Source organism: Leptosomus discolor, chromosome Z, assembly GCF_034619465.1.
Source record: "Leptosomus discolor isolate bLepDis1 chromosome Z, bLepDis1.hap2, whole genome shotgun sequence".
NCBI classification, from domain to species: Eukaryota; Metazoa; Chordata; class Aves; order Leptosomiformes; family Leptosomidae; genus Leptosomus; species Leptosomus discolor.
The window spans coordinates 91,270,506-91,294,811 of NC_141419.1; the positions used below are offsets into that span (position 1 = coordinate 91,270,506).

The 24,306-nt window shown below is 45.8% G+C and overlaps 1 protein-coding gene across 1 annotated transcript in view; it reads right to left on the reverse strand.

Moving 5' to 3' along the window:
• MYO5B (myosin VB) overlaps positions 1-24,306 on the reverse strand; it is a 150,854-nt gene that overhangs the window by 14,243 nt on the left and 112,305 nt on the right. The window contains exons 23-29 of the mRNA XM_086480191.1: positions 20,287-20,371; positions 18,718-18,866; positions 17,800-17,919; positions 16,556-16,693; positions 14,822-14,884; positions 7,511-7,750; positions 5,382-5,479 (exon numbers count right to left, since the gene is read on the reverse strand). Coding sequence (XP_086336317.1) covers positions 5,382-5,479; positions 7,511-7,750; positions 14,822-14,884; positions 16,556-16,693; positions 17,800-17,919; positions 18,718-18,866; positions 20,287-20,371 — 893 coding nt within the window. The remainder of the gene's footprint in view (positions 1-5,381; positions 5,480-7,510; positions 7,751-14,821; positions 14,885-16,555; positions 16,694-17,799; positions 17,920-18,717; positions 18,867-20,286; positions 20,372-24,306) is intronic.

A 24,306-nucleotide genomic window follows, 5' to 3' on the forward strand; every position in this document is an offset into this window, starting at 1 on the left:
GGGTAGCGGAGCTTCTCCTCCCTCCCCAGCTGTGAAACGTGTCTTTGTGCAGCCATCTCCTCCCCGACCCAACAGGGGAAACCCAAAATCATTCGGGACTGAAGGGATCACCCAGTCTAACCTCCCAGCAGGTTATCATAATTCCTGAGATGTTACTGTTTTCACCAAAAAGCCCAACTCCTGGAGGTCAAAGCCTGAGTTTTGGTTTCTGTATGGCTAAACTGCTTCCTCTATGGTTCCAAGGAAAAGCTGGCAAGACCACACCACACCAGCTACCACAAGTCCTCATCAAAACCTTATGCTTAAAAACCAGGGAGGAGAAACAAGGACCATGAGGGACGAATGAGAGAGCAGAAGTCAGCACAGGCGGTAAGGAAGAGGCGTCCGAACACAGATGGGGTAAAATGAAGAGCACGGAGTGAGCCTTCGCAGCTCCTAACAGGTTTCTTTCCTTCCCCCTCAAAAAAAAAAAAAATTTAACTATTTTTGAGCTGGAACAGCCCACGTGCACTTCCAACCCACAGTGCAAACACAACCCAACCTCACATTTTATTGCACACCAATAGCTTGGAACGGCTCACTCCTCTTCCAGACCTTCTGCGCTCTGGCACATCTCACTCATAAGACATTTTTAAGACAAGTTTCTCTATTTCCTTCCTTCTTCAGCAGCTTCCACTGGTCTAAAATAAATTCTCTTCCTTCTACTCCAGTCAAGGGTCTCCTCAACCATCAAGTCAAACACCTCAGAGCAACCCTTGGTCCAAACACCCCTTGGATGTTTGTTTCCTCACACCCGTATAAGATCCAATCTCCTCCTCCATACCCATCCTGGCAGAAAAATGTCCAGAAAAGTCTCATCCCACCTTAATACTAAAAGTTTCCTTTTCATAGGTGGGTTTTTTAAAGTTATAAAAGGCAGGAAACTAATTTAGCTTCTTTAATGAAGTGATGAACGCATCGCAAATGAGCGACAGGAGCTGGTCAACCTGATCAGGAACACTTGCTACAGTGAGATTGTTTTACTTGGCTTCAATGTGAGCTAGGAAACAGTTTTTCTTTTTGGAAATAATAATAATAATAATAACAACAACAACAACAACAACAATTATTATTATTACCACTACTATTATTATTTAAAAATCACTATATCATTAAACTTTCAGAGTAAAAAAGAACCAAGAAGGATCTTCATTATTTATTACCTATCAGTAACCTGGGAAATCTCACAGGATGAGCAGCATTTTTAATAGATGTGTCCTCCTGTATAACCTTTGAAAAACAGCCTGCCTCCCTTTTTTTAATCATGTGTGTTGTGGTAAATGAGGAGAGCAGCTCAAGGGGGTGCCGTTATACCAAGATAAATCTGCCCTGGGAAATAAGCATTCGGTCCATGTTCATCAACACGGCGCTGACTCAGAAATTACTGAGCTTCCCTTCTTCCAGAAGGTCATATTGACCAAGACATTAAAAGTCAACAGGGATCCTTTTTAGCTAATTAGATTAATTAGTACATGCCAAAATAACTTCCTACAATGCTGGGTAAAACCTTTTCTCAAATAAAGCTGAAAGGACTTGAAAGGACATAATTTACGGCCTCACTTCTCCTCTATCCTTGTCTTGGAGGTACAGGTCTTGGGGAGCAGCTGGCGACCTGCATTTGGCAAAGTGCCTTCATGAAGGGAGAGAAATTCCTGCCCAAACACCTCCCTCCCCTCCTCCAAGTACCTTGATGCAAGTAGCTTAAAGGAGGTGCACGTATACCAAACCCCAGAGATGTTAATTTTAGCATCTTCAGATAATTATCTCTTAATAAAGAAGAAGGGGCATTTCATTTTCAAACACAGATATGCGCTTTTTTTTAATTAAATGGAAAACTAATGCACATCACAGATTAGATATAGGACAGAGTGGGAAGCAGTGATAAGAAGAAATGCACTGGAGAGTGGTAAGGAGATATAAACCCTTTCCTCGTGATGGCCTCTTCCAGCTGCAAGAGCATCCTCCACACCAGCCCTTCGCTTTGCACTTGCAGCTGCAGGTGGGACTCACCCAGTAGAAAAAAAAAACAAAACCAAACGCTATGTACTCTACAGAAATCACTCGAAAGTTAATCACAGAAGTTAATTTCAAAGACTAAGCCTGATCTGCTTTGAGCTGCCAGGTTATTATCTCTAACATCATCACCTGGTCTTTTGTTGGCTTTGCATTTCCACCAAGATCAAACAGGCTTGAAAGAAAGATCCCAAGAACTGAAACAGGGAACAAAGAGCTTACCTAGCTTTACATTCAGTTACTGAAGCAGAAAATTAGCTGGAAACTAACTTGATGCTTTCCCCTTTAGCAGTTGAAAGTCAGCAAGATGAAAAAAAAAGAAAAAAAAAAAAAGGGGAGAAGAAAAAAGCTGAGTTCACTCCATTTGTAAGGGGCTGGTTTTAATTCAAAATTCCCCTTGACCTGGCATCAAAAGCCTTTCCCCCCCGAGGTGTGGCGTGGAGAAAGAGACTCATTACTTGGGCAGGGTTAGCGGCACCTGGTAGTTCTTCCCTGTTTTCCTTCTGCTGCATTTAGAAGTCCTGGATTATACAGCCACAGAGTGAATAAAAGGTCTATGTCCCACCAAAATAAAGCCATGCTCCATCCCCAGCCTAAGCAGTGAAGACACGATGATTTCAAGCTAGCAGTGACCCATGGCTGGACCATGGCTATACCACACTCGTCAAACTGGACCAGTGGAAGAGCATCCACCTCGGTTAGAAACCACCCGCAGAATGAGAGCGAAGAGAAACAGGAGTGCTTCTTGCAGCGCAGTGGGGAGAAGAAGTGGCTCTTGGTTATTCATCCCACTTCAGAACTGCAATCCCACCTGAAAAGCTTTCCATTAAAACATTTATTGATCGAGATTAGGAAGAGAAAGCAGTTTTATTTCTCGTGCTGACACACTTGAGTATAGAGCTGCCTAAGTACAAATGCAAATTCGCGCTGGGGGAGGGAATGTTAATTTCTATCGACAAATAACAATAATTCACGCTCCCCCTGCATTTGTTTTCATCTGTTTTATTGCCATCGACTCCAGCCTACAGTTTATAAACCAACCCAATACACAAAGAAATGCATGAGGAACCATATAACGGGGAAGCTGGTGGTGATTAATGAGCCAGTGGATAAATCACCCCAGAAATGAGGGTGATTGTACATAGAGCTACTGTCATACAAGAGCCCAAGCTCCGGCCAAGGAGGCAGGCGAGAGAGGTAATAGGAAACTGAGCCTGGAACCTGCAGATTTCCCCTCACAAATCTCAAGAGGCCAAAAACCACCAAGGCCTGATCACATGAACTTCTTGAACTGCAGCTCACCTGTGCAACGGCAAGGAAAGAGATTTGTACTCTTGTGGAAAATGAAATCGTTGCAGCACTTCTGATGATTTCTCTGTGTGAGCCCATCCTCCCTGCAGAAACTGTTAAGTCGGGAAACCAGGATGGCTGAAGAAAGACCAGAATCTCCCAGCAGGCTGAGTGAAAGCGGGCAACACGTACTCCAGGATGGCCAAATATCGGGACCAGCCACACAACCCATACACACAGGTCGGACACGTGCCCTGTGACAGCAGCAACTCTTGACTCCAACTCCTTCACCAACACCTAAAGACAAACTAACTGTCCCTACACACGCATGCTGGAAAACGGAGTTTAAGGAGTAATTAAAGCTGTGCCTGACAACGGGGTTTCACATCCTGTGCCGGCGCCCACAGCTCCAGAAGAAAGTTGGAAGGAAATAAGAGAAAATCCACAGAATTCATTAAGCAACCAAAACCCACACCTTGCAGTAGGAAGCACACTGAGCCCCATTGATTTACTGACATAAAGGTGATGTTTAAATCAATCTCATCACCTCTGCCACAGGAGGGACAGAAATTTCATCAGCAAGTTCACTTCAGGAAAGCAAAGATTCAACGGCAACAAACTGAAAAAACCATACACTGGTCCTAATCCAGCCAGACATGACGTACAGGTGAGAAACCAGTGTCACAAGGGTCCTGGACCCCAACAATTCCCACTTCTACAGGTCCCCGGGCTGAAGTGAGAGCAGGCAGAACTAGTGTGGGCAGAGCCTCAGTCCAGCCCTGAGGGTTTTAAGCTCTGTTTAAATGCAATGTGTGGGGAACCCAGCCCTTCCAGCAAGCCCATCTCTGTATTCATACACTAGGAGATCTCCACAGGTTCTCCTAGGGCTTTCCCAAGAAGGAAAATAGATGTCAAGTCAGAAAATCCAGCCCACACTACAGCAGGAATTTGGGAGGCATGCAGCACAGACGTGACAACCAAAGCTGATCGCACAGCTATATATATACATTGAATTTCTGCACATCAATCCAGGCACACGGATTTCCCATTGCACCTTTTTGGCCGTCCAGTCCTGAAAGCGTTAAGCAACTCTTCACCATTTTTCACACTGCATTCAAAGATGGTCTGTCTTTGCTCATATTCATACAGGTATGAATAAAATCCTAATTAAGTCATGATCTCTCCCAGCCTGGAAGTTTACAAAGTGGCAAAGTATATTGTGTTATTAAAAGCCATTAATCCACAACGGTGAGGTCTTCTGATTACCTTGCTGAATGCAAAGTACTTTGGAAAAAAGCCTCAAACATCTGTATTTGTCAAGAGAAAAGGAGATGAACATCCAATTTCCTTGCAGTAAAATAAATATTTACTTGACATAGCATCTTGCCATCTAATTCCTGTAAATTTGTCTTCTTGCAAGACAGTGCTTTTTGATTTGATGTCCTCCTGGATAGCTGCAAGGACTTATTTAATGCCTCACAATATAAGCCCACTGCTACTGTAAGGACAGACACATGTTCACAATATTAACCCTCTCTATTGGAAACCTATAATCAAACAAATGTTCCCAACTTTCAAGAAAAACAATAATGTGGGTGTTGCCAGAGAATATACCGCATGTTCATTAGCTCAGTTCACTGCCACAGGCCTTTGCCTCTGCGAAAACAAGAGGGGAACCACGCTGTCTTCCCAACATAGCATGAGGATTTGAAATCTCTTAAATATATATATCAAATCCTAGTCTTGCTACTATTTATGTACTGGAAGCAAAGGCAAAATCCAGTTTTGCTCACTTCCACGTTGGCTTTTCTACCTCCCCTCCCCTAGGGACACACTGCCCCAACGACGAAGGCTCCTCACCCATTTCAAGACACACACCTTTGGTCCCATCTTTACGGCCCATCATTGGCCCAAGGTCCAGAACGCAGTCCAGAAGCTGGTAATTCTCTAAAACTCGTTATTAACTGTGGTCCAGATCTCATCTCTCACACTTTGTGGTCAGCCCCTTCTGCAGCTAGAAGTATTTTGGCCACACTTACCGGTTCGTCTCACACATCCCCTGGTAGGCTTCAATCGCGTCCTCCTGATCCATGTGCTTGTCACTGTTCGGCCAGCTGGCATTGGTGGTGATGCTTTCCTAAATTCAACATGCAAAACACATCAGCACGATATCCTGCACATCTCCTCCTGTCTTTCAAAGTTCCTGATACCAAACAACTCCCAACCATCCTTAAGAGAGCTTCCTCGGGGCATCCATCAGACTAGAGAGTTTCTCTGAATTCATACACATGCAAACAGACAGCAGCAGAGATCAGGAGATAGAAGGAGGATGCAGTGAACCTGGGAGGGAGATAAGGGGGTGCGTGGTTTGAAATACAAAATATATCAAAACCTTGAGGAATGATAAGGCAGTGAACTAAAAAGCTCAAGTGAGAGTTTCCAGAAAATGTACTTTTCCATCAGAACAGGATCAAAACAAAAAGCCCTCAAACAACTGCGACGGGACAGGCTCTCTTCTTGCCTACACACCAGCAGAAATACATTACAGCTGCACCAGCATCATGTGAGCAGGATCTGATCCAGAAGCTCTTTTCCCCCCATCCCATTTCCTTGCAGAATAAGCCAGTTCTCACAAACCATCACTGGGAACTTCTCAGACCACCACACCTTGGTGCAGGGCTTGAGAATCACAGAATCACAGAACGTCAGGGGTTGGAAGGGACCTCGAAAGACCATCTAGTCCAACCCCCCTGCCAGAGGAGGACCACCCAGAGCAGGTCACACAGGAACGTGTCCAGGTGGGTTTTGAATGTCTCCAGGGAAGGAGACTCCACAGCCTCCCTGGGCAGCCTGTGCCAGGGCTCTGCCGCCCTCACAGGGAAAAAGTTTCTCCTTATGTTCATGTGGAACCTCCTGTGCTCCAGCTTGCGCCTGTTGCCCCTTGTCCTGTCATCAGCCATCACCAAGAACAGCCCGGCTCCATCCTCCTGACACTCGCCCTTTCTGTATTTATGAACATCAATGAGGTCACCCCTCAGTCTCCCTTCTCCAAGCTCAAGAGACCCAGCTCCCTCAGCCTTTCATCATGAGGGAGATGTTCCACCCCCTCCATCACCTTTGTGGCTCTGCGCTGGACTCTTTCCAGCAGTTCCCCGTCCTTCTGGAACTGAGGGCCCAGACCTGGACACACTATTCCAGATGGGGTCTCACCAGGGCAGATCGGAGGGGGAGGAGAACCTCTCTCGACCTACTGACCACAGCCCTTCTCATACCCCCCAGGATGCCATTGGCCTTCTTGGCCACGAGGGCACGTTGCTGGCTCATGGCCATCCTGCTGCCCACCAGGACCCCCAGGTCCCTTTCCCCTACGCTGCTCTGCACCAGCTCAGTCCCCAGCCTAGACTGGTCCATGGGGTTGGTCTTTCCCAGATGCCAGACTCCGCACTTGCCCTTGTTGTAGCTCACTCAATGTCTCCCCCGCCCCAGCTCTCCAGCCTGTCCAGGTCTCTCTGAATGGCAGCACAGCCTGCTGGGGTGTCAGCCACTTCTCTCAGTTGTGTGTCAGCAGCAAACCGGCTGACAGGGCACTCTGTTCCCTCATCCAGGTCATTGGTGAATATATTGAATAGTACTGGTCCCAGTACTGACCCCTGGGGGACTCCACTAGATACAGGCCTCCAACTAGACTCTGTCCCATGACCACAGCTCTCTGACTTCTTTCCTTCAACCAATTCACAATCCACCTCACTACCTGGTCATCCAGACCACACTTCCTCAGTTTAGCTGCGAGGATGCTGTGGGAGACGGTGTCAAATGCTTTACTGAAATCAAGATAACCCACATCCACTGCACCGCCATCATCTATCCACCTGGTTATGTCTTCATAAAAGTTGTTCCTTAGCGTGGGCTGTCTAGACCTCATCAGGTATGGGGACAAGCACCTTACTGCAGTACAGATCACCATCGGATATACAGCCCTGGGCTGTCTGAAGTGATGTCATGGCCTGTATCTTATCGATAGACAGAACCTCCGATGACCTCCCCATGCCATCATGCCACCCCAAGCCTAACAAAGCAGAAGCGGCACCCCAAGCCTACCAAAGCAGAAGCAGGCAGTGAACTTCCAGAATGGGAAAAGAAAAAGAAAATCCATTACCCTCTCATTTACCATGTTTTTCCCCGTTTCTTTTTGCTGGGCCGCCTTCATGATCTGCGTCCTCAGGATGAGCACCTCTTCCTTCCGCACTTCCAGCTCCTCGTTGGCTGATTTCAGGTGATTCAGCAGGAGGTTATAGCTGTCCTGAATATCATTGGACGAGTTGTTCTGGGTTGCTCGGTCTGCAATAGCCTTCCTCAGCTCGTTAAGTTCATTTTTCAGCTTCTTGTTCTCCGACTCCAGCTCTTGCCTCTGAAAAATACCAAGCCATTAACCAGTTTAGATAAACCATCTTGCAGTCCCTTTTCTGAGACGCCTCTAAGGTAACTCAATTACTGACGATCACAGCTGAACGATCAATTCATGCCAGGATCTGGATTTTGCTGCCAGTCCAGCCATGTGTGGTTCAGAAAAGATTTCTGCTGTAATCAGTAGCCTGTTGCTATTTAATAACAACACTACAGGGTGACACAGGGGAGATTTATTTGTTGACACTATTTTTAAACACAAAAGTAAGTGTTAGAGAAGCCAAACGTGTGTTCTTCTCCACCTCTTTCCCTTCTCAATCAAGAAATCACCACCAATGTCCACAATGTTTAGCTCCTCTTTCACATTCATTAGATGAGCTGGAAGATGCTGATTTACATGACCCTTCACCATGGCAGATGTCCTGTTAGGCAAGCTACAGCTGTATGAATTCCCACTACAGATTCTTCTTTTTCTCATACATTTTCTAAGTCCTCCACCCTGGTACAACGTTAGCAGTTGGCGGATTTTCTTGCCCTGACATCTTGTCAGCTGCTGGCATTTGACAAGCAAGGGCAATATTGCACATGTTTGACACGAACTGCTTCTCCTGAATAACGATGCATGAGCATCGCCACGTTCTGCGAGACAACTGAAGGGTTTATTTGCTTTTGCATGACAGTAGAAGACAGAAGAATAAACCGCTGGCAGCTGAACAGCCTTTACTTCAGCATTTCACCACGAAGCAGGTGGTAACAACACCTTTGGCAGCTCTTCACCAGCACCCAAAACCCACCCGTGGCATCCAGCTGGGTCAAGAGCAGCTTCACTCCTGCGGATGGGGCCGTCCTTGCTATGGGTCACAGCTGGGGAGCAGAGACAGATCCCCAGGGTCCTGCCTCATGGCCCAAACCCCAACAGCCCACCTTCTCTTTGTGCAGATCCTCCATCCCAACCTGCTGCATGGTGGCACCCAGGACTGCTCCCTCCCCTCCCCATGCACCCAGGACTCTTGGGCAACGCCGAAATCCAACGGGAGCATCATCCGACTACCTCACGGCAAAACCAGAGTCTTTCCTCGGGACTGACCCCCGCATCCATGTGGATTCTCTAGTGTCTACAATAGCACAAGCTCTTTCCCCACTGAGATCCCGGTGCTTCTCTTTCCCTGCTGCCTTTTGACCTTTCCCACAGCTTTCTTGCACGATGCCGCTTATCTATGGGGTATCTGCTTCATTAACACCTTTGGCTGAGGTGAGCTAATGAATCCAAAAACGGTTGGGGGGGGGGGGGGGGGGGGGGAATGGGGGTAATTTATACGATTTATACAGTGTGTAGCTAGCACAGCTGTGTAAACCTCGTTTCCATAGGAAACGGGTGTTCTAATTATAAATCCTTACAAATTATAAATAGCATGTCTTATCACAGCAGAGGTGTGAACAGAATAGCTGATCTGGACAGCAGGCATACCCCTAGCTGAACAAACACCATCAGTAACGGAGCGTATTCAGGTACTTTATACCATCTGCCATTAAAAAAAAAAAAAAAAGTCTAAGAATAACATTAGATCCAGCAATTCCTCCACATCCACATTAAACCCAGCTCAGCAGAGGGCGTGTACGACACACTGGTTTTTCTCTAACTGTTGACAAAACAAGAGTTTGACAAGTGCGCTCACGGTGGGGCATCGACACCAAACTGGGTTGAACTCTTCTTGCTACGTGGCTAAAGCATCGACCCGGTTTCCACTCTTTCCTGATCGTGCTCAGAGACAGGCAAAGAGTAAGAAGAAAGAGATTAAGTGCTTTTCTACACAAACGGCTCTTCTGTGACTGTCATTATTTGCTGGATAAGAGCCCTACTTTTCTCCCCAGCCCTTTTGTTTTCCTCCTGTTTTTTTCCCCTCCTTTGTTGCTTTTTTTTCTCCTTTTCATTTTTATTTTTTCTCCTTTTTTAAAAAAAAATAAAATTAAAAATAGTTCAGCCACATTGCTAACTCCAGAGACTGGTCCTATCAAGCTCTGCTCTGGTTAGAAACGAAGCCAGGAAGATCAGGAAAGAAAGCAACAACCAACAATGCTGCTCCAAGAGCCCGTGCTCTGGACTCCTATCAAGAGTTTACATTTAAATTCCTTCCCTACTCCTTTCCTGGTGGATTTTGTGTTAAAACATCTATAGACATGGGTGAGACATCTGTTGTCCCCTGCCTGTAACACCCTTTTTGCACCAGCATCAGTGCTGGCAGAACAGAAGTTAAAATAAAACGCCTTGAATGTGGAAAGGGAGACTTCTGTGCGCTGTGAGCAATGCTCTTTCTCCAGCATAGTCCGACAGCGCTGACTTACTTGACAAGTTACACAGTCAGAACATCCTCAACTTGAACTCACACTTGTCCCAACAGCATTATGGAGGTGTGAAAGGGGTACCCAAGCACTAGCGGAGGTGGAAATAGCCTCACTCTTCAGGAAGGGGCTTAGATAGCAGCGCTGGGTGAAGCACGAGCCTGTGTAAATCAGAGGTTAGCGGTGCCACGCCAGGAATCTGCCCTCTCTTCTATTTCTGGTACTCAATAGCAAAAAAAAAAATAAAATCCTTTAGCAGCTCATTTTATGATGAGCTTCCAAGTCTAAGGGATGAAACAAACATCCCAGCTATGCGAAGAACGAGAACTCAAATTATTCATCGCGCTCCTGTTAGGAACACAAAGTCTGGGCAACGACTCCTTGGTGCTTTCATCCCCACTCCCACTTTCCCAGCCTGAAAATACATTTTATACTGGGGAACTTGTTGTTGTACAGGTGTAACTCAGGGACACGACTCCCACCAGGAGAATGAACAAGGAGTTTCACACCCCTCCAGCCCTGCATTATGGCTAACCAAACACATGGCTGGGCATATTTTGGGACAGCATCTACTGAAAACGCTATTTATCCATTACAAAGGACACATAATTTGCACTTGCTGTAAATACACCAGTGTTAGCCCAAGTTCCTCACATTTCTTGGCAGTGTCACAAAAACAGCCAACCAACCCTTATCCAAACGAGCCTCTCTTAAGGAAGGGCTGTGCCTCGCTTGTTTCCCTCCATCAAGATCTGCTCCAAGAACAGGCTCCCCACCAAAAGCTAATCCCAAAGGCAAATCCCTGCTATTGTGGGTGTCATGAGACTACAGGAGAACCACACCAAGGCACAAAGCTAGATGACAGGAGGCATGTATGAAGTAGGAGACCATGCGCTGGCTGCAAACCCCAAGCCTGCACACCCACACCTTGTACTGTCCTGCTCGAGGGGCTGTGCATGTCAAAAACACAGAATCATTACGGTTGGAGAAGACCTCTGAGATCATCAAGCCCAACTGTTGACCCAACTCCACCGTGCCCACTAAACCGTGTCCTCAAGTGCCACATCTACACGGTCTGTGAACACCTCCAGGGACGGTGACTCCACCACTGCCCTGGGCAGCCTGTTCCAGGGCTTGAACACTCTGTCAGTAAAGAAATTCTTCCTCATGTCCAATCTAAACCTCCCCTTGTGCAACTCAAGGTCTCTCGTCCTATTGTATCTAAAATAGGAGCCAAAAGTGAACAGAAGGCAGTGAAGATTCAGGTCACAAAGCACTGAACAAGACCCAGAAAGATCCTTAACCCCCCACAAAACGTGCTCTTCAGCAACAACCGTATTTGTTACTTTTACCCAAACTGATATTTGTATGCATTAGTTTAAAATAATGCATATACTTACAGATATATGTAAATTTTAATTGTATTTATATATTTTTACTCATATTTATCCCAACCAAACCCTTGGTCGTTCATGACCTTATCCAAGCATCTCTCCCCCATCCAGTGCAAGTCTTCCACACCACAATGAGGTGTTCAGCTGCATCTTCATGTCTCACCTAGGTCAAAATTCATGTTTGTGTCCACTTCAAGGAAATATACTGGTTTCTAAAAAGACACTGCAGCCACCTTCCTAAAATCTTATGAAATCTTTCTAAACTAGCTAAGGAGTCTCAGTTTTCAAAAGACAGTGCATCAGTGGTGCAGCAAAGCCAAGACCCTTTCCTCCTCTGTAAGCTGGTATCTCATGGACCATCCAAGAGCATCCAGAGGAAGAGCTTGCTATGAGGAAGCTTTTAGACACCTCAGCCTAGTGCCTCAAGATAAAGTCTTTTTAAGCTGGCAAAAAGGAAAAATAAATCTAACTACACAAGACTCTTGAAGGTGCCAGAGAGTGTATAAATATTCGAGATACAAATTAGCAGGAGAAAGAAGAGAGGAAGAGCTTTGTTATAGCCACAGAAGCAGCTGTCATGGGGGAAGGAAGGAAAAGCAGCACTCAGCAACAGCAGTAATTCAATATTTCACTTCAGGCAGTTTCCTGTATTCACAAGTTGGGAAAACACCAGTGAGCTGTATTTGTCTCTTTTTTAGTGTCTTCTCTCAGGCCAACCCACCTATAGGGAAAATCCTTTCCTTTAGGACTTAGGGGTTGCCTTTCACCACGGCATTTGAAGCAATTGCTCCTTGCTTTTCACAGGGACCTCAGCTCTTCCTAGGATGGCATTCACCCAACATGCCAGTACCCAAAATACCATTTAATGCGGGTCTGCACTGCATTAAAGCAAGCTCTTAGACCTGGTGGTTCTTTGTTGCAACCCACAGCTCATCTTCCTGCAACTCCAAGAATTTTGTGCTGGAAAATCCTTACAGAGAAACTCCTGCAGTGCAACGCCACTAAAAACTACCTCTGAGATGTGTTTCCTTGAAAGTTCATTTTCCACTTGTTTTAGGCTAAAGAACTCTGCTTTTTTTGTAATATGTGCTACCAATTCTTGTGAAATGGTATTAACAGAGATGGTATTAATAATAATTAATGGTATTAAGGCTGGTTAGACATGTAGGACCATGTATGTTAGCACGTTAGGAATGTAGAAAGTAGGAAAACCCAAAATTAATACTTCCATTCTGAACTTCCTGAGTTAAAACTTGAAGAAAACACAATTGTGAGCACCCACAGAAGTCACTGAAGAAGGTGGTGGTTCTCATCTGAGGGGTTTTCCCCTTCCAAACTGCAACTTCACTTTGCTTTACAAGGTCAAGAAACTTAAAACTTCCACAGGCACATTCAACTAACTGGAAGACACTCGGGCAATGATCTTGAAGGTCCTGCCATGCTTCTGCTCCAGCGGGCTATGCAGAGGTACTAATGAAACTCAGCAGGGTTTCTCTCAATCAAAACCAGCTTGTCTAGCAAGTGCAACAAAAATATCGTGCTTAGGGACTAAAACCTGGACGGACTAAGTGCCAGAAAAAGGTACTGCTAGAGGTATGCTCTCAGTGAGGGTTGAGCAGACATCCTTTCTGTCTCCAGTTTCTGCTTTTTTGCATCTTTCTGAGATGATGATGATGATCCTCATGGTCCTTTGCAACTCAAGATATTCTATGATTCTACGACAGCAAAAAGTAGGTGTTACTACTGCTGTCAGATGGTTTAGTGTGGTGTTATCCTGGCTACCATACATTCACCTGGATGTCTCAGTTGTATTGCAATATTCGTTAGAGCAACAAGGAGAGAAGGAGCATCTGAAATGTGGGTCTGCACTACCAAAAACCAAATCAAACTAAAAAACACTCCTTACAAAGCCTATCCCAGAAACTGGTTTTCCAAGGGCAAACAGGACGTAAGATTCGGCCTAACGGTCACGACCAGAAGTATTTGGGTACAGTTAAAGCAGAAGGACACAACCCACACGAAGCATGATAGGAGCCTAGCAGGTTTCACTCACTCCGTATGTCATCACAGAACCACAGACTGGTTTGGGTTGGAAGGGACCTCAAAGACCATCTGTTCCAACACCCTGCCCTGGGTAGGGACACCTCCCACCAGACCAGGTCGCTCCCAGCCCCATCCAGCCTGGCCTTGAGCCCTGCCAGGGAGGGGGCAGCTACAGCTGCTCTGGGCAACCTCTGCCAGGGCCTCACCACCCTCACAGTAAAGAATTTCTTCCTAATGTCTCATCTTTCAGTTTGAAACCGTTACCCCTCACCCTATCCCTGCCCTCCCTGATCCAGAGTCCCTCCCCACCTCTCCTGCAGCCCCTTTCAGCACTGAAGGCCGCTCTAAGGTCTCCCCAGAGCCTTCTCCTCTCCAGGCTGAACACCCCCAACTCTCTCAGCCTGTCCTCACAGGGGAGCTGCTCCAACCCTCTGACCACCTTGGTAGCCCTCCTCTGGACTCGCTCCAGCAGCTCTGTGTGTCTTGTGCTGGGGGCTTCAGAGCTGGACGCAGCCCTGCAGGTGGGGTCTCATCAGAGCAGAGCAGAGGGGCAGAATGCCCTCCCTCGACCTGCTGGCCACACTGCTCCTGAGGTAGCCCAGGATGCAGCTGGCTTTCTGGGCTCTTAGCGCACATTGCTGGCTCATACTCAGTTTTTCATCCACCAACACCCCCAAATCACAGGTAGAAAATGAGGGAGGCAGAACTGTAAGGATTTAGAGCTTAGGGACAAGACGAATTGTAGGGCAGGGCAACAGCTGGTAAGACACAAGAAGACTATGGTCAGCCACTGAGAGGTGGAAGCTATTATTGCAATCCGTGCAGCACATTTATTTGCTTTTGACCTGACTGGCACCTTGGGAATGCAAGGAAAGCGGACAAGTAGCAGATTTGGAGCCTGGAACAAGAAATATGTTTGGCTTCAGCCTCGAGAATTCACACCTACTGCAAAGCAAACTGCTGAGACCTGCAGTGTCACGTCAAAGGAAACCCAAGAAAGTCCCAGTGGGAATATGTACAGTGGAAAAAGCACCCTTCACCACAAGTGGGCTTGTTACTGCAGTGGACAACTCAAAAACAGTTAGACCAGCACAGAACAGATGTTGCCCCAGAGAGAAACATCTGTGAGCCCATGCCAGGCTGAGGAGGTGATGGAGAGCTACAGCTTTCCAACTGCCGTCCCTCATAGTCAGAGCCAAATACAGGAGGTTTTGGGTTATTACCACGTTCAGACAATGTGTTTGGGCGGTTGGAGCCATGCAATAGGTTACAGCACTAAGTAGGAGCTCCACACCCACCTTCAGGCTGTTGTAGGCAAAATCTTCGTGGTCTGAAGTCACTTCAGTCTTCATTTCAATTACCTACATGGATTAAAGAGATAAATTAACGTTTGAAAGCAGCCAGAGAAACTGGCACAGGGCACATGTCTCCATCAACAGGCTACCAGCCAACTCAGCCACAACAATGTTATTAACTGGCATGAGACACGGTCCCAGCAACACGTAGCGGGGCAGGGGCCACTTCAGGAGAAAATGGTTTAATCTCTCATTAATACGTTGCCAACTGCGGCTTTCAAACAATGACAGTCATTAGGGGAACAATCTTCAACACAGCAGTTGGGAAGCAGGTTTTTAAGCCGCCTCTGTAGCAAGGATGAGAGGGTGGGGAAGTTTTCTACTTCATGTATTTCCTGCAAATTGCTAGAGGTGATCAGTAAGAATATCTGGCGAAGCAAGTAAACGATTACTGTTGGTGATTTTGTTGAGTCTTTTACTGCATTTGTCAACAGACACACAGATCTCACGCTGGAGACAAACAAAGTAATTCCCAAACAAAGCAACAACAGCCCCAGAAATTTCAATTATGAAACCAAGTGGGATGGCATTTGCTCAGCATTTCATGTAAGAGCATCTTTACTGCTTCATGACACCACGCACACAGCACTGCTGTTTCACGGCATGCACCATCTCCCGCACTCTGGCCTCCGAAAAAGCCACAAAGCCTCGGTTACAGATGGCAGGCTAAAATGTACAGAAGAGATCTGCTATTAAAAGCCCCTGGTGCCAAACATCAGCTCACTGGCAGCTAAAGAACTCCAGTGGCAAGCCTGGATGGACTCCTGACTCTTAAGTAACCACCAGGCTACCAGTAATCTTTTTTTTTTTAAATATATTTTTAAATTGATTCCAAGAAAATGACACAAACTGAGGGAGGTATTTTTTCACAGGGAAGAAAGAAGCAAAGGAATATCCCTGCCCAGCAGTACAAAGGAACAACCCATTCTTCTAACAGCTATCCCTGCTATTTCTGATTTACTATACCATTTTTTAAAGCTATATTCTTTTATGATCATTACTGGAGAAAAAACCCCAAACCACACAGATTATAACAATACCAGACTGAGGACACAAGCCTGACTGACTCACGCCAAGCACGGCTGGGTGGGGGGAAGGCAGGACTGCAAAAAAGCATTTGAATAACCCAAATCAACCACAAGACACTTGGAGACATGGGGTACCAGGGCCTTTCTCTTCACAGCTCCCAAGCACTGACGTGCCTCTAGGTTTGATCCAGCCAAAAGGTGGTATCTGTGTATCTGGAAGGCTGCAGCACCACATCCATCTGGAATCCTCCAAATACGCACATTCCCCTTCCTTGTTCTGACCTTTGTTAACAAAACTCAGTCCACACTTCAAATTTCTCAAAAGAGAAGGAAACTGGATCAGCACAGGCAGGGTAAAATGCTCCAAAATTGATCCTACATTTCATTGCTTTCGAGTTACGCAAGATACTGTCCTAGAATCAGTTTATTAAAAAATAAAAATCTAATAAATAAATAATAATTAAAAAATCAGTTCTGTCCAATTGTCCTTAGGTACCAAAAAAGTCTCCATTTTCCAGATGGATTTGCTGTCTCTTAACTGGAACCTGTCACTCTCAAACCTCAGTTCCTACATTGTGTGTGCTCAGACAACGAAGGAAAGCCAGCTACCAACATGAGCTATCAGTATCAATGAAAAGATATCTCTTACCTGGGATGTCTTGCTCTCTTCCTCCTTTTTTTCCAGCTGGGTTTGCAGCTTCTTCCTCTCCTGCTCAAGCTCCCTAACTCGCTTCTGTAGCTTTAGGAAGAGGGTCATGTCCATGGCAGCTTTCTCCATCCCAACCTCCTGGAGAAGAACAGCGGAGCGGAAAAAGGAGAAGACTTCAGGCGAGTTTATAACCAGGCACTGTGCCAGGTATGCCATCACCACTGACCCCAGCCACCACCAGTAACAGGAGCATCCCAAGAAAGTCATGTACTTTCCAAGACCAAACCCCTACTTTAAGCACCTATTTTTAATATCAATAAACAGTTGACTCATTTTAATAAATCAGGAATGTTTAACAGCCCAATAGATAAGCGGGCTGATTGGGGCCACAGCCAAGAATATTAAAAACGCCCTACTGAGTCCCTCCTAGCCAAGGATTTATTAGTTGTTTTTTAATTGGCTTTGTCTGGAATACTTTATATTAGAGCAATCAGCCAATGCTGATTACTCTGACTTCAGCAAATGCTCTCAGAGCAGTTCAGAAATACTAAAGCCATGTAACAGAGCAGCCAGCAAAGGGAAGCAGGGGTTTCTGCAGGCATGCTACATGGGACACAAAATATGGTCCTGCCAGCAGGGTGGCAGATCCTAAGAACATTCATCATTCACGAGTGCTCTTGAGTCGTGAAAGTGGAGTTTAAAAAGCAGCCTATTCTAGCAAATGTAAGCAAAAAACCACATTTCCCTTTTCCACACGGCTCTTGATAGCCAGGCAATAATTTATTCTGCTCTTTTCTGCATCGAGATTCTGATTACAGGGGCTGTGCTGGCCAGCAAAGCATCCGTGAAGATGCATTGGAATGAAAACGCTCGGGGCAAGGGAGTAATGAACTCTGGCATCCTTGCAGAGAAGGATTGCTAAACAGTCATTGCCATTGGTGCTGGAAATAACTACATGTAACAACACTGACCGCTTTGATGGCTTTTCATCAGTCTTTAAGCTGGTATGACCAAAACCCAACACTTCATTATATTTAGAGCCCTACTGAAGTCTGACCCCACAAACGAGAAAGCCACAGCACTGCAACCCTGCAATCCCTCTCGCAGAATTAACAAGGTATTTCTGCAGCACAAAATCAATTTAATCACTCACAATTTATAGCCCGACCTGCATTCCTCCTATGTGCCTCAAGACCCACGTCAATCATCCCCGTGGATCCCTGACCTCGCCCCATTTACTGTACCTCCACTTGTTGTATTACATCCTCGGTGTCTCCTATCTCAGAGGTTGATATGGATGGGTAATTGGAATCAGACTCCAAACTGCTCTGGTTGGATGGGTTTCTTCTGTGCCCCGGCGCTTGCTGCCAAGGAGTGATGCAGATACACAATACGGTCAGTGTTTAAAGGAAGGATTCCTCACAAAGCATTGTTTCTTGGAGAAAAAAACGTGTCTACATATTAAGGTTACCTTTACAAAAGCCTTGACCGTCACCTTACAGTGAACGCCATTTTCTAGCTCTTATGCCCTACCATAACATTCATATTTACACAGGGGAACAGTTTAAAATAAAAGGTGAAGTGATACAGAAGCTCAGTTTAGAAATTCCGCATGAATTAAAGGCTTTTCACGACACCAGATTCCTGTGAAGTGCAAACACGCAAATCTGAGCTCAAGATCATGTTGTTCACAGCACCCTCCGGGGGTCCCTTTAAACGCTCAACCTTCTACCTAACCCAGCATCACTCTAATTATTACCTAATTTTCAACAGTTCTTCTAACACTTTGCAAAGCTGAACTTAAAAGCTTTGAAATCCTGAAGCCATGTTGTTGGGTTTTTTTGGGGGGTTGTTTTTTAACCCAACGCCTACACGTAAACATCACCGACAGGAAAAGCAAGACAAGAAGCATGGACCAGCTTTTGCTGGGATTCACAGATGTCTCTAAGCAGTTAACAGAGAAGTGTGAAAGATCAGGCTCCTTTTTCGAGGCACACATATGGTTCGTCTTCAGTGCAGAAGTGCAGTCTTAGAAACGTCAAGCACCAACTGCACGACAATGTCAGTCCATTAAGTGTTTTGGGGACGAGCGAGCCATGTTATCCAGCCACCAACATCAGCTCCAGGACACAACAGAATAGGGATAATTTCAGTTTCGTTACCTTTATAACCGTCATTTCATCCCGCAAGTTGTCATATCTTTGCTCCAGCCTCGAATACTCTTTTACCAGGTTCTGATAACGAGATCTCTCTTCTTCCAGCTCTTTCTTCATCTGGATATTTTCCTCTGCTGTGTTTTGTGCAAATTCATCTTTAAAATAAGAAAGGAAAAAAAAGAAAAAGAAAAGAAATTGTGAGCTTCATCTCTGAAATGAACTTCTTGTAAAAATGTGCAATAATTACTTAACAAAAATGCTCTCTGCCAAGAACCTTTAAAATACATAAAGCATTCTCTAATATTTAGAGACCATTACAATCTAGACCTGTCTCCTCGCCACTTGGAACAGCTTGAGCTTTCCTGCTCAGAGAGCAGAATCCTCTGCCATTGGAGTTAAAGAAAAATCTCCAGCACCTATGAACCATCAGCTCTGTTGTGCTGAACTCAGCTGTGCCAGCTCCAGCTCCCATGGGCCAGCCAGAAACCCACCTAAGAAAAGACCAGCACAGTATGGAAATACATTTGATGTTTAAGAAGTGCCTTTGGTACTCGCTGCTTTTAAAGACTTCTCTGCCTGCTTCCCACCACCAGCTTTGGGTACAGGAGCAAATCAACAGCAGCATCTTTTTCACATCATCATCAACCATGTACCGTGGTAAGATTGTGGGGCTTGAAAGTATTTTGCATCCATATAATTTTTTTTTTTTTTTTTTGCTTAAAAACTGCCTTTTAGAAGCAAATCTGGTCCTTTCCTTTTTGAGAAATCAGGCAAATGTAGTTCATGTGCCCTTTTAAATGGCTGAACACCAAACAAGAGCTCTGCAACTTGCTTTCCCCAAGCTTTGATGCTCTGAAAGGCTGAAGAAATATTTGCAGAAAGTTTCTTTTTAACATGTTATTTTCACTCCTTTATTTTGCATCAGGCTGAGAGTAAGAGGTACTTCATGAGTACTACGGATAGATATATCCACAGAATGATGCACGATGCTCTTTGTAAATCCTGTGACAAAATCAAAGCTGAAAAGGATGACAAAAAGTAAAAAAGCTCAATATACACACAAGAGTTTCTTTCATGGCTTGGGATTTTCCCAGATTGCTTTCCTCTATGTCTGTCTCGCCATCTAAGTCCCTGCTTTAAAAAAAACCACTCACAGACTCCTGTCACATTAGAGAAATCCTTTGTCCCAGCTCAATATCGTTACCAATGCTGTTCCTTGGATCCTTTATTCATCAATCTTGGGGCGCTGTTATTCTCCACTCCCCAATTCCAGCAGCCTCACCACATCACCCACAGTCAATGCTGCAACACAACCGAACTGAAAAGCCCTTTTAGGTACTTTACTCCATATTCCACCAATTAAACCAGCCTCTGTCCTGCCACCTACCAGCAGGACAGCATGAACAGAACTACCTGCACAACAAAACAATCACAAAAACCACGAGGAAAGGGTTGTGGGAAGATCAGCGCTTTTCAAGGTAGGAAAAGCACACAGGAAAAACAAGTTTCTAGGGAGAACAGTTAAGCTCCTCGTTTAGTGGAGGCATTAAGATGCTACAAGCATTTTTTTCTTACCTTCAGACTGACACAGGACCCTGCTGTTAAGCTCCTCTTTTTCCTGCTTCAGGAGGGCATTTTCTTCTTCCAAGTCGGATATACGCTACGAAACAAGGCAAAGAATTACTGCCTGCTGCAGGTCAGAGCCTCTGCAAAGGGATTACATTTCACCTGGCTGGAGACAGGGAGCTTTGTTTGGGCTTTCTTTGCTGTTTAAAAGATCTGTCTCCTTGCGCTTTGCCAGTTAGCCTTTGTACAGCAGGAGCTGAAGCACAGGAGAACTGCACTGCAACAACAAAGATTAACTTTTCTTTTCCTGAGCCTATTTCTCCCTTAGATTAAAGCTTTCAGCAGGATCTTAAAAAATACCGAGCAGCTGGACTCGGCGACGATGATCTGCAGGAGTGAAACTCCTGCAAGTGATCAGATCATCAAATCAGAGGTTTATTTCCACGCCTCAATGGGCTTCATCGCTATCTTCAAGCCATAGCACTGAATGCTGTTTGGGGGGGGGGGGGGGGGGGCAATAATAACCCGCTGACTGTTGCAAGCAATGGGGCACTTAAGTAGTTAAGATGGACACAGTGAACGTGAGCACTAATACTAAATAGTTCTGTTTTTTTTTAACTTCATGTGTATTGCACCTGACTCATGTAATAAAATTATAAATTGAGCAACTGATGTAATCTATCTGGACTTTGACACTGTCCTGCACGACATCCTGGTCTCCAAATTGGAAAGACATGGATTTGACGGATGGATGACTCGGTGGATAATTGGCTGGAAGGCCGCACTCAAAAGAGTTGCAATCAATGGCTTGATGTCTGAGTGGAGACCAGTGACAAGCGGTGCTCCTCAGGGATCGGTGCTGGGACTGGTGCTATTTAACATCTCTGTCGGCGATGAGGACAGTGGCATCGAGTGCACCCCCAGCCGGTTTGCCAACGACACCGAGCTGTGTGGTGTGGTGGACACGCTGGAGGGAAGGGAGGCCATCCAGAGGGACCTGGACAGGCTGGAGAGGTGGGCCCAGGCCAACCTCACGGAGTTTAACAAGGGCAAGTGCGAGGTCCTGCACCTGGGTCGGGGCAATCCCAAGCACAGACACAGGCTGGGGGATGAGTGGATGGAGAGCAGCCCTGGGGAGAAGGACTTGGGGGTGCTGGTGGGTGACAGGATGAACTGAGCCAACAGGGTGCGCTTGCAGCCCAAAAAGCCAACCTCAACCTGGGCTGCATCAAAAGGTGTGTGGCCAGCAGGCCGAGGGAGGGGATTAGCCCCCTCTGCCCTCGTGAGACCCCACCTGGAGGGCTGCATCCAGCTCTGGAGCCCCCAGCACAAGACAGAGACGGAGCTGCTGGAGCGAGTCCAGAGGAGGGCTACCAAGGTGGTCAGAGGGCTGGAGCACCTTTCCTACGAGGACAGGCTGAGAGAGTTGGGCTTGTTCAGCCTGGAGGAGAGAAGGTGCTGGGGAGACCTTAGAGCGGCCTTCTAGTCCCTGCAGGGGGGCTACAGGAAAGGTGGGGAGGGACTTTTTACCAGGGCCTGCAGTGACAGGACGAGGGGTAATGGCTGGAAGCTGGGAGAGGGCAGGTTTGGACTAGGTACAAGGAAAAAGTTCTTCACCCTGGGGGTGGTGAGACACTGGCACAGGCTGCCCAGAGCAGCTGTGGCTGCCCCCTCCCTGGCAGTGCTCAAGGCCAGGCTGGATGGGGCTGGGAGCAACCTGGTCTGGTGGGAGGTGTCCCTGCCCATGGCAGGGGGGTTGGACCTAGATGGTCTTTGAGGTCCCTTCCACTCCAAACCATTCTGTGATTCTATGATAATTAGTCACTTTAATGCTTCGCACTACTGCAGAACCTCTGGTGCGGTGATGCATGGCGTGTACCAGGGCCTTCAGTAATACAACAGGAGCACATGGAGCAATTGCTTAGCAAAAATTAACGAAAACAGAAACTAAATCCTGAAATATAGTTGTTTTGTTTGGGTTTGGGTGGTTTCGTTTGTTTGTTTGTTTGTTTAGACTACCTCTTTATTAAAAATAAAGGGAAGCAAGACCACTTGTCACAACCACAAGGCTGGACTAATGCCGAGAGCAACCGATCCTATAATTTTGTTCATCCTCAGGAATTTTGATGCATTCACCAACGTTTCCTCAAAACACAAACCCATCCCATTATCAAGTGAAATATGCTCCTACAGTTAAGCAAGCTGATTCTGCTGCTGTCAGGTAAGAGAACAAACTGACACATCATCCCCGCATCACGTCATTCCCCGTGCCTACTCCATCGCATCCTCCAGCCACGGCTTCGAAAACAGCCGAAGAATCTCAAGACACCAAAGATAAACAACACTGTACACACCATAATAAAAGTTTTCAGTGCCCAAGATTAACAATTTTGCTGTCACCACTCGATAAAACTTATAGGCAGCCCAGCTGGCACACATTCCTAGCACAGACTTCAGCCTTGCACACAAGCATGCTCAAATCAACATATTTTATAGAATACTGCATATGCCAGAAACATACTAATGGTGAGGACAGAAGCACAATGAGTATTTTACGGCAAGCAGTCATATCCCACGCACAGAAACTGGAAGACCTCGCTACTCCTCGCTCTCTGATCCGTTAATTTGCTCCAGCTGTCTCCATGAGACTATAATCTCCTGCATTTCTACACACAGTAGGAAAGTTGGAGTCTGGAGACGCAACTAGAAAGTGAAGATAACATAATTTAATGTACGTGGAACTACTGGTGTTTTAAATGCTCTGAACTGAGCCATGACTTTAATACACTGTACCAAAACCAAGTACATTCCTTCAGTCATGCATCACTTCAAATAAATATCACAGCAGCCATCAGATCAGCACTAGTGTCTTCAAATTTGGAAGAATTCTTAAAAAAAAATGAAGAAGAGCTACAAGAGTGATAGAAGGGAAGGAAAACCTGTGCTGCAATGGGACAGCAAGGATCTCAACTCTTTTATCCCAAGATTAAAGGCAACGGGACTGTTTTACTAGTGTTCTTTGACGGGTGCTGATAACGAACTCTTCTGCTCAGAGGACAAAGTTACAATGGTTGGGAAACCAAACCAGACAAAAAATCGGAGTATTTTCAACCATGCTGGGAGGATACGTTAGAACTGAAAGACCTGACAGAATCTGCAGCAATTATTCCCAGGTTTAAAAATTTCTCATCCTTATTTTTAGGATGAAACAGAAACAAGCTGGAATTCAACATTTACGTTTAACAGAAACCCAATGAGAACGCAAACAGTCCATTAAACTCAGGTAGAGGCAAGTGGAGCGGGTTACACAATGGCCAAGCAGCACCAGTTCCACCTCTGGTACCTACACTGGTACCTTCTGTACCTCTTTCTACAGAGATCTTTGAAGGTGCTTCAAATGCAACAGGCACCTGCTTTGAAGGATTTCTATGGAAGATGCTGAGCAGTGAGCACTCGTGATGGCTTCAGCCCTTATTTAAGCATTATACTGGAACCATCTGCTTGTGAGATTTGGCTCCAGTCCTCCCCTAATCTTGTGAGAAAGAATGACGGCATATAGGATTTTCCTAATAAAATTCCTGGCCAGGCTTTGAATCCTCCTAGCTCACCAAGTGAGAAGATTAGGTGCTACCGAAAGCCCTAGGAAGAGCTGTTGGTACTCACTCAGATCTAGTGTTTTAAACTTTATCACCAAATGGAATAAGAGCTATTCTAAAATTAAGGAGTCAGAGAGAAAAGCTATAAAGAAGAGATTAAAGGACTTTTTTTCAGTAACAAAATCATAACTGATATGGATTTGCAGAAGCTGCAGCCCCAGCTCGAGTCGATAAAATTAAGGCTGCCATCTCTCAGATGTCTCACTCAGAAGTGTCTGACGACTTCGGGTACCATCTCCAGAGCGAATGGGTCCCACCACAACCACAGCCATGGTGTAACCTTGATACCAAAGTGCAAAAGTGCTTCTCGCCTGAATTCAGTTTCGTGACACTCCCCACACTTTCGGTAGTTATTAGAACTACTCAAAAATCT